Source organism: Lycorma delicatula, chromosome 8 (genome assembly GCF_047948215.1).
Source record: "Lycorma delicatula isolate Av1 chromosome 8, ASM4794821v1, whole genome shotgun sequence".
Classification (NCBI taxonomy): Eukaryota; Metazoa; Arthropoda; class Insecta; order Hemiptera; family Fulgoridae; genus Lycorma; species Lycorma delicatula.
The window spans coordinates 60,001,697-60,016,962 of NC_134462.1; the positions used below are offsets into that span (position 1 = coordinate 60,001,697).

Sequence of the window (15,266 nt, forward strand, 5' to 3'; positions counted from 1 at the left end):
CTCATTACATTCAAGAGAATATTTTTTCTTACAAGCCATCTCTTTTGTAGGCCTCCACTTATTTCCGCTTCAACAAAATTAACAAAACTAAAAGAATAAAATAAAAATCTTTCGAAAGAAATGATTGAACTGACTCCAAAAAGAAAAAAATATATAATAAAACAAAAGCATTTTTTTGAAATCGACGGCAAATCTTAAATGAATTACGACTGCACGAGTAATGGGTTTTGAAATTTATTTGAATTTCACACCGACTTCAAAAAAATAAGTTTCAAAAATTGTATAGAGCATGCAAAGGGACATTTTTCCATTTCAGGTTTTTCTTTCGTTTTTTGAGTCAGTTCATTCTTTTATTTTTATTTTTTTTATTTTTATAAAATGTTTAGTTTCTGGTTATACAAAATATACTACAAATATTTTTTATAAAAAATTAATTATGTAAATAAATAAAGTTGTAAAGATAATGCACATTCAAATTAATTTTTTTTGAAAAGAGATAAATTTAATTCAACAATGAATGTGATCCTGGAAAATTTGAGAAATATCATTATCAAATTTTTATTATACAATATGAATTTAGTCTATTACAGTGTATGAATGAATGGTTTATTGTTAAGCTAAACTTTATTGAAGTGTAATTAAACTAATTTTAAATAAAATAACCGTCTATTACCTGAAGGCAATTAATTATGTTTGTGTTTTAGCAATATACGAGTATTTAAATAGTGTATTTCGTATATTAATTTCAAATAAAATACATAATAAAAAGCTAATGTTAAAGGAAACGATGTTCTATATGCAATAAAATAAAATCTCCGAAAGTAATTTATTAATTCAGTATATTATTATATTTTAATGGTTGGGATTAAATTTCATAGCATAATATTTTTGACTTGATCATTTTAGTTTCAAAATTGAGTTTTTTTCAATACGTAATAATTCAATTTTATATTCATAAAATGTTATTTTATGTAATATATTAAATAACATTTTATATGTTAAGTAATAAAATTATATGTAATTTTATGAATGGAGAATGTCCATTCAGTTGTGGTTCGATTTAATTAATTTTAATCCACAATTTAATAAACAATTGTGTAAATATATTAAAAAGTAAAATGTATTTATACTTATTTGTATTTTGAAATTCAAATTATTATTTTAAATTCATACAGCTTAAATAAATTTATTTGACAAATAATAAATTTCAATTTAATATTCGGAACGTATTATTCATAAAATTTGAATAGTGTTCTTTGTCAGATATAAAGTAAAATCTCCCTTTCGGTTATTGAGGAATATTTCATATGGATAAGCTATCAATTATATAAACGTTAACCCCGGCTTTATTCTTCCTTTCTATATTCATGTAATCTCTTTCTTGTCGGCTAACCTCGTTGCACCTCGTTCTAACAGAACAGAAACGATAGATGTCACGTCTGTAACATCTTTTGAACTATTCAAAAGACACACTGGTAGAATCCAATTTCCGGTGAGAGATTCCTCTTCAAAAAGGAATTTATCTCTTAGATTTCAATTTCTAAATGACAATCTGCGTATCCTACTGATCTATCTATCTCTTTTCAGCAATACAGTACTTTATAAAAGATTATAATGAATTATTAATGATATAATACTATATTATATAATCGATTAAAACTTTTTTAATTTATTATTTTTTCAACTTTAACTTTTTAATAATCTTTTTAAGTTGATAGTATAATTTACTTTTAAAGATTAGATAAAATTACTATATTATCATAATTTTTTTTTTTTTAGTAATTGGTTTTATTATAATGCATTAAAAATCTTCTTTTTTTTCATTGTTTGTTTACACAGTCGCATCAACGTCATTAGCGGATTAGGTTTTCTTACAATTATGTACCAGCCAGCAAATGCGACTCCCTCCGGGAGAAGAGCGAATTGCTTCCTCCAAGCTATACTAGGGCCTGTGAAAGGCGTATTCCTGTTAAACCAGATGGCGCTATCACCGAAAGGACTTCACGAGACAGACTGAAGTAGAATCACGTCGGGAAAACGAAGCTTATATGCGCCTAGTCAGGCACATATCATCCCAACCCTGTAGGGTAAGATCCATCTTGTGGCAATTCCGGTCACCACACCACCTCCTCCGTTCCGAATCCTGAGGGGTTTTACAGGAGGTCGTCTTCAGACTCTATATCACATCTTACAGTCATCAGCCAGGCCTCAGTCGGGGTGCCACCGATGCAAATACCTCGGCAGATATTCACATCAGTAAAAATTATTATCTTAGCCAACGCTTTCGCTTTAGGCTTCTTTCGGACATCTTCACTCTTCTTTTCCTGCAACATCACCCTCTCTTTTCCGCCACCCAACTTTAACAACTAACTATTACTCTAAATTAACCGCGTGATATTTACTCCATCACATTCGAAGACCGCTCTCGGCAAGACAGTGCCACGATCAGCCCCGGTCAATAATTTCTCACCGGCCTAAAGGATCGGAACGCAAATAAGAATTCCGTCCATAATTTAAAAAAAAATAAATATAACCGCCACTAAATAAATCGCCCGCCCAATAAACGAAAGACACAGCATAAGGGACATTCGTTCAGGTACTGCGATTAGTAGGAAGACGCAAATTCTCCCGTTATCCTTGCGTTTCGTTCCGACTTGGGTAAAACTAAGTGCTCAAAAGTAACTAAGCAATAAACACAAAACATTGGATAACAAATATCGAAACAGTATCATGACCATTAGACTATTTTCATTACGCACACTGTACTCTGTAAGGGATCTATTAAGCAAATCCGCTAAATTGAGTTCTTCATCCCACTAACATACAGAACCGCAACAGTCTTTCAGCACTTTTCTTCCGAAAACCCTTCACATCTGAACCCAGGTTTAATTGATGAAGAATAGTCCCGACCATTGGGCAAAGGAGTAAGTGGTTTACGGGCCACTTACGTAACACGCCTCACAGTTCTGTGAAAAGAGTCAAATATATAAGTGTGGGTTAGCTTTTTGTTTGCCCAATCCTCAGCCGCGTTAGGATGACTTGGTCTCTTCTGTTGTTCGGGATAAAAGGTTTCTCGAACACGTTCTCCCGGATGCTGTGTTAGCCCATAGGAGGACTCATCAGCCAGAACTTATTCCACTGAGTACGTAGTTTAACACGGACTTCGTGAAAGTCACTTTCACACGTAAATTTGAATGGAGGCCATTTGTTGTCACTCTCTTGGTAGCCTCCTCAGCCCATTCCTTCCCGAGGATCCCGTAATGGTCCGGGATCCATACGAATACCACTATGTTGTTTACTCTTTAGAGGATGTCGTAGATAATTTGAATGGTGGGCTAAGATCTTATTTGAATAGTCTGCAGTTAAACCTCACAAATTCACTCTTAGAGTCAATTATTAACAGGAAGCTGCCGTTAGTGCGGGCCTCAATAACTCTCAAGCGGAGAAAATTGCGTAGGCCTCGCAAAAGAGCTTAGAGAAGTAGACATTAAGCTTATATATTATCTCGATTCAAAGTTTAATTTAATGTAAAACACATTTTTTTATGAACTAAATTGAATCAGTAATGAACATTTTAAATTACACTTTGGAAATTGCGTTATTTTAATATACTATAGGGTTATATACTGCTAATCATAATTTTACTATGACACTCTTATTTACACAATAAATTAATTTCTATACATATATTAATGTATAATATTGTTATGTTAGCAATGATATTTAAAAATGAAATAATTAAAGATTTTAATAAATTTGTTTAAAAGATGTTGAATTTTTCATGTTTTTTTTTTTTTTTTTTAATGATGAAATAAACACTCAGCGGTAAAAAGCTATTATTATAGATAGATTATTATTTTGATAAAAAGATATTATACGTATATGTATGCATTTACTCGAATATGAGTTAGGCACATCAGAGGATCAGTAGATGTTATCGAGGAAATACACACGTGGCAAGATAATTTTTTTTTTATTTTAAGCCTCCTTAAATATATAAAAAGATAGATACAATGTTATAAATGTTTAGATAATTTTTATGTTTAATTAACTCTACTTATAACATTACGCTAAGAAAGTTTCCATCTCTGTCAACGCATCAAACGGCTTGTGCTTGTACTGATACTTCCTAATATCACTACACTATTTTTTAATATTGATAAAACGTATTCTTTATAATAACAACCTATTAGAAAGTCATTAATATATTAATAAACCAAATGAGTGTACATAGCCAAAGTTATGAATAAGTGACATCATTATCAAAAATAAATGGTAAATTGTAGAGGGAGTACTAGACAAGAAATCTTTTTCATTAATATAGGAGCGCTAGAAGTTAAACGATTTTTATTACTATCAAATATAATCACCACAGTTTTTGATAGCTGATACTCTAAAAGAATGGATTAACTAAACTGCATTACTATCATTTCGAAATTAACGGTTAGATGTTGAAGAAAACTGTATTGAAGACTTAATACAAAATTATGTTGGTAATTATTGAAATGGTAATATCACTAATCTTCAACTAGAAGATTATTCACGCAAAGGGGTTAAATTACGTCGAAATCTAGTCGTTTAATAAATGATTAGAATCATTTTAAAATCAACTTTTCTTCATTTATGTTTATGTACTGGAAGATAAATATATCAGCTATCTTTCTTTTTCTGCTTAGCCTCCGTAACCACCGTAAGGTATTACTTCAGAGGATGATATGTATGAATGTAAATGAAATGTTTAGTCAGTTACATCTCAGGTCGACCGTTCCTGAGATGTGAGGTTAATTGAAACCCAACTACCAAAGAACACTGGTATCTACTATCTACTACTCAAATCCGCATAAAAGTAACTGTCTTCACTAGAATATAACTTTCTTTCAGCTATATGCTGGATTAAGCTAACTATTACACAATGGTAGCGTCTCCATATTCATATCAAACGTTCCATAATTAAATCATGGTTACATTTTTCATATTCTATCAAAAATTCTATATTACATCCTCCCCGAAATCATGAATATTTAAGTTTAGAACATAATTTTATTTTAGGAATATTATTTTAGATAATATCTTAAAAATAATATTTTTAGGATAAAAATATTATTTTTAGGAAATTTTAGTGATATTTTTTTGTTCTCAGGCCGGTATTTTGATGAACTATACACTTTGAGACTTTTGCAAAACCATCAAATAAAAGAAAATATCTTTCACCTAAATAACTTACGCAAACAATTATTAAACATTCTGATTAAGTCACTGAAATAGTTTTGTAAATAAGCTGTTCATAAACAAACGTTGAATTTAGTTGACGATTAAATCACGGATTAGTTTTTTAATTGAAAATAACTAAAATAAATTGCATTGTAACTAGGAAAAAGTCATATTATTTGTTTAAATACTAACTCTAAGTAATGTTTTCAAAAAGCAAGAAATGTACGAAAGCTGACTTTTCTATTCGGATCGTCAAAGAAGTAACTATTGTATATTGTCTGAAACATATAGTTTTCTTTATTAACGTTTTGATAGTAAACTTGAATCTAATATATACTCGTATGTTGTTTTTGGTAAAGCCTCATATCCATTATTGTGAAAATCGTCGGAAAAAACTATCTAATGACAAATTAAATAAAATAGATCATCAAAACTAGAAATTTTATCCTATAAATTCACGTAATGTGACTAAAGTACGTAGTAATATCGAAAAATTAGTGTTTAATTTAATAATAGTTATTCTTATTTTTCTCTTAGATTTTATTTTTAATTATAAATGTAATTTTTCACAGGAAGAGCCATACATAATGTTACGTACACCAGAACCAGGAGAAAATCTTCAGGGTAATGACCGATTTGAAGGTTATTGTAAAGATTTAGCGGATTTAATTGCTAAGCGACTTGGAATATCTTGTACGTATTACTTTATAAAAATTAGTAAATAATTTTTATTAACTCAATTGGTATTAACTCAATTATTAGGTTAGGTATACTTTTTTTTTATTTATAGGAGCATCAAGTTCTTAGGTCATTAGCCCTGACCACATCGTTTAAAAAAAAGAATTAAATCACCAGCAGGTTCATCAGATATAAGGGTACATAGGACCTTTACGTTATACATATATGAAAATGAATGTTTGTTTGCGTGTTTATCCTGTATGTGTTCCTACACCATTCATCCGATTGTGATAAAACTTTCGTGAGTTGTGCGCACGCCCGTGAAGGTTTCTGAATTAATTAGGATCAACTAGGTGGCGCTGGGGTCGAGATATTTAAAAAAAAATTGTATTTATGGTCCGATTTTCACATATTCAGAATGTATATTACTTACGTGAAAATAAATATTTTTGTAAATAATGGACCCATTAGGTGAAGCTGGGGTCAAGATATTTGGAAAAATTGTACTTTGGTCCGATTTGGCCCGTATTCAGAATACGTTTTAGTTACGTGAAAAGAAATTTTTTTTTGAAAAATGGTTACAGGAAGGTGACGAAGAGGGGAAGGGGAAAAGATCGAAGAGGGAAAAAGGAAAAGGTTAAATTTTGTGATGTTCCGTAATGGTCAGTTTTTTAATGTTTTATTAAACTTTTTTTTGTGTTCATTTAATCTATATGTATATATATTCAAATCTAGCAATAGCGGATCATTACCGGGTCAGCTCGTATTTTAATAAAACACCAAAATAGATGTAACGAGAGATTTAAACAAAACGTAAACATGTAACACTTACAGGTCGCAAAGGACCCTGAAATTTACATAAAACACAAAAATAAAAATAAAACATTAAGCATACAGTAAGATAAAATATACAACAAATTTGAACAATACTTTATAAATGTACGTTAGTTTAAGAAGTCTCTTCACATAGAGGATTCTCAGTCAAATATAACCAATTCTGACTTCGTCAAAGGCTTACTACAAATTTTGCTATTTTCTTAATCAGCAACAATGTTATTTCTTAGTCCGTACCTCATTCTGAGGTTTTCATATACTGTACACGCTTTCAGTAGATGCTTAAGAGTAAATGGTTTATTACATACACTGCATATTGGTATTTCTTCGCCGGTTAAGAAGAATCAATTTGTTATTCTCATGTGACCGATTCTGAGCCACCTGTTTCCAACGAGTCAGTTTTGCGTCCCTCTTTAATTTATATGGAGTAATTTTAATTGCATTTAATTTTGTGTTTAGTCTTCTCCATTCATTACTTCATGTGATTCTAATAGTCATGGTCACGATTTTTAACGTCTGCCCTTCGAATAGGAATCATGTCCGTATTCTCACAAATTGTTGTCATTCTGATAGCTTCGACTGCGCTTTCATTTTCTGTAATATCAGCGTGCCTTGGAGTCCATATAAACATACACATCGCTGTCCCATTCGGTTTAAGACAGGAGTCAATATGTAGGCAGGAACAGACAGGATGTTTGCGATAAGGTCATCCTTAAGGTTCTTGTTATGAGTAGTAGTTGGGGAGTTTAAAAATTGGAACATGTAAGTAATCTTTCTTTGCAGAATGTTCTGTGTAGAAAAGAGCAGTTCCCATCAATGAGCATTTCCATTTATGTATTTAGAGCATACAATACAATGTTCAGTTTATGAACCATCAATAAAAACTATCATATATCCCTCATAGTTAGTGATGATTGTCGAAAATTTCTGTTAGATGATCACTGCTTGTTTTTCTTTTATTTTACCATGTGAGAGATCTAATCTTGTGCTTACGGATAGTAAACGCCATAATGGTATTTCTCTCGTTGAAATTGCTTATGTACTTGGAAAAGAAATTTAGTTTTTGTTGTTGACTCGCGATACTGTATTCTGGCTGGTCTGGAACAGGTAGCGCGGAGTTCATATAAAGCAGTCAAAGAAATATTATTAAAGTTTTATAGTATATGGACATGACGACATATTTATAGATTTATTTATATTTTTATGGATGTATCATATTTTTTTTTACACTATATTTATGGATATATTTGCTATATATCTTAATAGTATGATGTCTCTTCTATAGTGATATTGCATTATGCAGTCTTCAAACATTAAACTAGTCATCGGGCTTGTACGAAAACTGTGGCATTTCTGATTCCACTGTTATTTATTACTTCTAACTTTCATAGATGCGACTTTCTAAACAATTTAAAAAACAGAATATTCGATACGGATGAATATGTAATACACCCGTAATCGAGCTTCGATCAACCAGTGCAGTATATAATCGCAGTATGTCTATTTATTGAGCCCCAATTCATGTTCAATAAAAAATGAATAATGTCCAGGGTTTGCTTACATCTAATACTCAAATACTGTACATGTAGTCCCCAAATAAAGGATTTACCTAATAATAAACCTAAAAAGCGTACATTATCTTTTTACTGAATAGGCTGGTCATCGATATACTGACAGAGAGCGGTTGCGCAAACTCTGCACTGATTCCAGGCCCCTACTCACCGAAGCTCCCATACACCGACATACATGGGTAACTTACTACGCTTACGGGGGCATTTGGAAAACTGTAGGCTCTCTATTACACTACAATCACGTCGAGCATGGCCGCTACATTTCCAAATCTAAAGAGGTGTAAGTCCATATCCAAAATCGTTTTCAAATGGGGATGTTCTGCAGGTTACCGAAAAGTCCAGTCTTTATAGTAACCTGTTGATGGAAATCAGGTCAAATGAAAGTTAACATTTCCAAGGAAAACATTCGTTAGCCAGCTATATCTATATAGTACTTATGTTCAATAGCTCATGCCACCCTGAACATGGAACGTGGATTTTATGTTCTGGATGTGGGGATTAACTACCTAAGGGTGTTAAGTATTCTTTTATTAATAAATTAGTAGATCGAACATTTTCAAATAAATTTAGTTTATTTCATAAATTTTTTATGAAAACAGTGTTTCTTTTGGTCTAGGTAATTTATGTATAATTCGTAAGTATATTTTTTTAGACTAGCAACCGCAATGGTTGTAAGCGACCTGACACAAAAATAAAGTCGCTCTTTATGAACATCAAACATTCAGTTAAAAATTTACTAAGGTGAGTGGGAAATGAAGCGGTTTGCTAACTTCAATAAGTCAAATACGTGCACTGTTTATATATATATATATATATATATATATATATATATATATATATGCATGCATATCAAATGTAGGGGATGTTTATCCCTACAAGTTTATCCCTACATGTTTATCTCTTCACTCTGTTCACCAGAGGGATTGACAGGATAATGTCATAAATACAAACAGAGAAATCAAATAAAATTAGTGTAACTTGTAGGCTACTTTAAATACTTTATACCTATCACTATTATAAGATGGACAACATTATGTCTGTGATGGTATAAAGCAAGAAATTTATGTACCATTTTCTGTTCTAATGCAGCTTATTTCCACTCAGTTTTGGAAACAATTCCGTACAACAGCATATTTTCTTCTATTATTTTCTCGACAGGAGTATAAATAAAGTAAATAAAAACGGTGTAGCCAATTGATTCTTTAATTATTCCGATAATACAATTTAAATCATCATTTTAGATCCTTCTTCCGTTTCACAAATCAAATTGTAGGAAAGCCAACATTTATATATATATATATATATATATATATGTATAAATTGATACGCTAATATATTTCTGTTATGAATTTATACAATACTAGATGACCCCGTAATGCTTCGTCATTGCTATATTTGAGTACATATCTAGATTAAATGAAAGTTTGATAAAACATTAAAAAACTGAACATTATAGAACTTCACAAAATTTAACCTTTCCGTTTTTTCCTTCTTCCCATTTTCCCTTTCTTTCTCTTTCAATATTTCGCAAAAATATTTATTTTCATACAACTAATATATATTCTGAATATGACCCAAATCGGATCATAAATACAATTTTTCGAAACATCTAGACCCCGGCGCTATCTAGCGAGTCAAAACCAATTCAGAGCGTTCGCAGAACAGCTCACCAAGGTTTCATCGCAATCGGGTGAATGGTATAGGAACAAATGCGGAATAAAGAAACTAAATTCATTTATATATATATATATACCTGCAGATACAGTAATGCTTCACTATTGCTAGATTTGAGTCACACAATTGAAAGTTTGATAAAACGTTAAGAAACTGAACATTACGGAATTCACAAAATTTAACCTTCCACTTTATCCCTTTTTTCCTTTTCCCTTTCCCCTTGGCTCCGTTCCGTTCCCCTATTTCCATTTCTCCATAATTCCCCCTTCTCCTATCCCCGATGCTCCCCTTTTCTCTATTTCTCCTTTTTTATATTTCTCCTTCTCCATTAACTTTTTCCTTTTTTCAAATTTTCCCCTTTTCACCATTTCCCTTTTTTATTTTCTCCCTTTTTCCCGCGCGAAAATCGGTCCAGTAGTATTTTAGTCTATAGTGGACACACATGCAAACATTGTCTTTTATGTGTATAGAAGAATAAAGTACAGACTTTCTTCTTCTATACACAATAAACGAAAAAAAACACACAATATACAAACAGTTGTATATTGTTTGTTTTATCGTAAATATTTAGATACTGGCGCTACCTGGCGTGTATAATTTTGTAAAAACTTTTTCTTTTCATGTAACTAACATACATTCTGAATATGAGCCAAATCGGTCCATAAATACAATTTTTCCAAATATCTCGACCCCAGCTCCACTTAGCGGGTCCAAACTAATTCAGAAACCTTCGCGGACGTGCTCAGAACAACTCACCAAAGTTTCATCGCAATCGGATGTATAGTATAGGAACGAACGCATATGGAACAATCATAAAAACAAACAAACATTTATTAATATATATATATATATATATATATATAAGATTTTAAAACAACATGAATTTCTCTTTTGTTAACTTATGTTCTAGTTTGTTAGTTTTGTAAAATTAGATATAACTGTTTTGTAATTTTTTTATTATCTGAAATTTTTCGTTTGGATATTCTCTCATGAAACTTCTAATTTTACTTCAGTTTTAAGTAATTTATCATTTACTGTTATGAAATAGTACAATTTTTCAGTTCTGTAAAACATTTTTGTGTTAAAATAAGCTTAGAAACTTAAATTTCGGATTCTCATGAATATACCTGATCTTTTATTTAATTACAAACTCAAAAAAATCGCTTATCTTTATCTTACGACTTTTAAGAAATAACAATGGGAAATGTAATTTTGAGTTTCAATTAAGGTTTTCAAATCAATTACAGCAATCTACTAATATGAAATACAGAATAAGGTGGTTAAAATTTCTAAAATGAATTAATATGTAGCATAAAATACTAGAAAGGTTAGCTGATGAAAACCTAGATACCCCCAAAAGAAGCAAATATTATTAAAGATTAACAATAATCAAATTGGAGGTTAACAGTGGTAAGTGAGAAATTGAAGTGATTATCCATTTCTTTTTTTAGTAAGACAAATATAATGAGATAAACTACCTTGCAAAATTCACCACAATGTGTTCAGTATTACAAGTAAAACATTTTCTCTGTTCATCGCTGGAGTAGAATATATGATAAATATCATTATTGTTAGAAAAAGTAATTCTGATCTCGGGTATTTTATACGCGTCACAACCACAAGAAATATTAATACAGATGCAAGTATCCATTTCTGTTGTAAAAGAAAAACGTGTATATACTACTCAACTCAGTAAAGTAAATTTTTGTATTAAATTTGAAGTCCAGGAAACATCCATTACAGATTTTAGAATACCTTTTATCAATTTGATAACTAGATATATAAATTTAATTTTCCCAATGAAAAATTTAGAAGGAAAATTCTAATCAAAATGTATTGAGGCATGAAAATGTAAAATGTAAGATTATGTAACCCTATCTCAATTTAACTGCTAACAGTAAAAGCATTATTAAATTGTAAACTATTAAAATTCATTTTGAAACAGAAAATATGAAGCAATTGTTTTTGAAAATTTTATACAATATGAAAAACATTTTAGAGTATCAGTGTGGCAAGTATCAAATAATAGATAGATTCAGATTCAATGAGAGCATTTTTATACAGGAAAATTCTAATAGTATATAAGTATATACTATGTTTCTAAAATGGTGGGCTGACTATACTTTTTTCGGATTCTACTTGTAAAATTAAAAAAAAAGTATCCTTAAGAAAAATGATGATTTCTCCTTCGTTCTCCCCCTGTCCGCCATTTTGTTACTTTTATATAAAAATTTATATCTAAAGTTCGTATAGACGAATCAAATTAACATTTGATAAGCGTCTTGGTAACAAAGTTTTAAAATTAGAAAAAATCAGGAATTAAATACCTTCACAAATTTTAAAATGGCGGCCATGTTTATTTTTCAATCCGTTATATCTCTGTTAATATTAGTTTTATCAAAATTTACGTTATTTGTTAAATACTCTTATTTAACAAATAAGTATACAAATAATTTATATAAGTATAAATAATAATTTAATAAGTATATAAAATAAGTATAAATAATTTATTTATTTAACTAAATCCTTTTATTTTCAACAAAATGACATTTTATTTTTTTTTAAATCGGTTAACAAAGAGCTGAATTATGGCAGATAATTGTTGTTATAATTTTGTGTCTGTTTTCATGTCATCCACTTTACGTTCAAAGGCGATTAAATATTAATTGCGTTTATCTATTGTTAATTCTGGTATTGCAAAATTAGTATCAAGATAAGTAGTAATTTTCCCACAATAATAGACCTAATAATTAAAAATAAAACAACTACCTGTGATAATCATACTTTAATTATTGGAGAACATTAGGTGTAATTAAACAGTTAAAAATTGTTAAAAGTTATCAGAGATGTTGAAAATGTCCACCATTAGAAATTACACAAGTCTCCAGTATTTTTCTGAGAGATTGTCTTAACCGTTCAAAAATTCCTGGAGTATTCCTAATTTCTTGAAATTCATTTTGCATCCTTTGTTGAAGATCCTCAATATTGAGTTGAATAAACAATAATATTTTTCAATTGGCCCCACCGGTAGAAGTCAAGAGGGTTTAAGTCAGGTGATCGGGCAGGTCAGGGTACTGACTCTCCGCGGCCTATCCATTTTTCATGGAAAGTTTTATGCAGGAAATCTGATACCGACTGACTGAAATGTGCTGGAGCTCCATCGTAGTGAAACCATATATTTTCTCTTAATTGTAGAGGTAGGTCTTCCAAAAAAATGTGGATCATTATCGGTTAAATGAGCAAGATAATTTTTTTTCATTTAAACGATTTGGTAGAATGACAGAACCCAAAAAATAGTCATTAAAAATACCTGCCCGTATTTTCAGGGAAAATCTTTGTTGATGGCTACTTTGGAAGTTAAAATGAGGATTCTCATCGTTCCAGATATGCTGGTTGTGATAGCTTTGAACTCCAGCCCTGTTGATAGAAGCTTCATTTTTACATTGTTAACATGATCAACAGTAATAGTCGCTGTGTAAAATTATTCAAAAGTGAAAAATTAATATCAATTCTTTTATTATTATTTAATCTTAAGTTTTATTGTGAGAAAATTATTACTTAATTTGATACTAATTTACAATACTATAATTAACAATAAATAAAAACAATTAATATTTCATCGAATAGAACATAAAGTGGAGGACATGAAAACAGACACAAAATTACAACAACAATTTTCTGCTATAACTCAGTTATTTATTAACCGATTTTAAAAAATAAAATGTCATTTTGTTAAAAAATAAAAGGATTAATATTTAGCAAATATAAATTTTGATAAAACTAATTATTACGGAGATATAACGGATTGAAAAATAAACATGGTTTATCATTTTATAACACTCGAAGGTATTTCTGATTTTTTGCTAATTTTAAAATTTTATTACCTAGACGCTTACCAAATATTAATGTGATTCGTCTATCCGAACTTGAGACATAAATTTTTATAAAAAATAACAATGGCGGACAGGGGGAGAACGAAGGAGAAGTCGCCATTTTTTGTAAGGATATTTTTTTATTTAATTTTACAAGCAGAATCTGAAAAACTATAGCCAACTCACCAGTTTAGATGCACCCATGCATATAATTTGTCCTGACATTGTTGGCAATGCGTGAATCTAAACATTGTAACTGCCAACGTGTTTGTTTGTGATGTGACTGGTTATTAGATCAGTTTTATTATACAAATTTTGGAATAAAAACATTAAAAATTTAAAAAAAAAAATCAACATATAGGTTGTAGAATTTCCATCAGGTACGTTACATACATATTTTTTGAATATATCTCCATGCGTATTATAAGGTTTTTAATAATACTGCTAGATACTTGTCTTTGTTTTCTTCTGCTGTTTTTACGTATGGATCCATAACTTTTTTAAATTATTTTCTCAAACTTTTTTTTTATTCATATACTGTATTATGAGATTATGTAGTTTTCTATATTTTGCCCTTTTTGACTGTAATAACCTGCAACCTGCAACGATCTTATGTAAATTTTGTTAATGTTAATCACGTCAGTCCCCGACAAAACCCCTTATTAAAGCATACGAAGGTACAACGCCTAATATATTAGAAAAGCACTTGTAGAAGTGGTCCAAATAAATATCAATACTTAACATAGCACTTAAAATAAATCCCAAGAAGAAAAAATAAAAACAAAAACAATATCATCAGTACCTATATGTGAAAACAAAGTTAGAGATAAAACAAACATTCGTTGGTAAATAGATACATATAATTTCTAGAATACAAAAGTGACGTTCACTACGTAGTGACAGAGTCAACCTGTGTTCCCACTCCTACGTTCCTTCTCCAGTTCACTTACCTGGTTACATCTTCCAGGTGCAGCACATAAAAACGTTTCAATCACCTGATTCATCGCTGATGCTTAATAGATTTATTGCCTGATGATTTACTTATTTATCTAACATATTTATCTTTGTTTTTACTGCGAGCCAATTTTTTTGACTCTCTTTGCTAAATAGAAGGTAATTCTAGATACTCATGAATTTCTCTACCCCTAACAAACCACGGCGCCTCTGTTATGGTTCTCACCACTATATTTTGGAATCTTTGAATTATCTCAATATTGCTGTTACTCATCGTACATCATAGTTGGATCCCATACATCCAGATTTTAAGGATAACTTTATAGATCAGCAGTTTATTAGGTAACGATAACTTTGAGTTTCTACCCAGCAAACAGTTTATTTCCCTATACTTGATAAGCTGTTTCCTTTTGTGGCCCTTCCACATCAGACGACGATCCAAGTGTAGGCCAAGGTACCGTACCCGGTCCGT

The 15,266-nt window shown here is 30.5% G+C and overlaps 1 protein-coding gene across 1 annotated transcript in view; it reads left to right on the forward strand.

Moving 5' to 3' along the window:
- Window positions 1-15,266, forward strand: part of GluRIB (Glutamate receptor IB) — a 250,505-nt gene that overhangs the window by 173,292 nt on the left and 61,947 nt on the right. Inside the window, exon 9 of the mRNA XM_075372702.1 lies at window positions 5,784-5,904. Within this exon, the coding sequence (XP_075228817.1) occupies window positions 5,784-5,904 (121 nt within the window). The remainder of the gene's footprint in view (window positions 1-5,783; window positions 5,905-15,266) is intronic.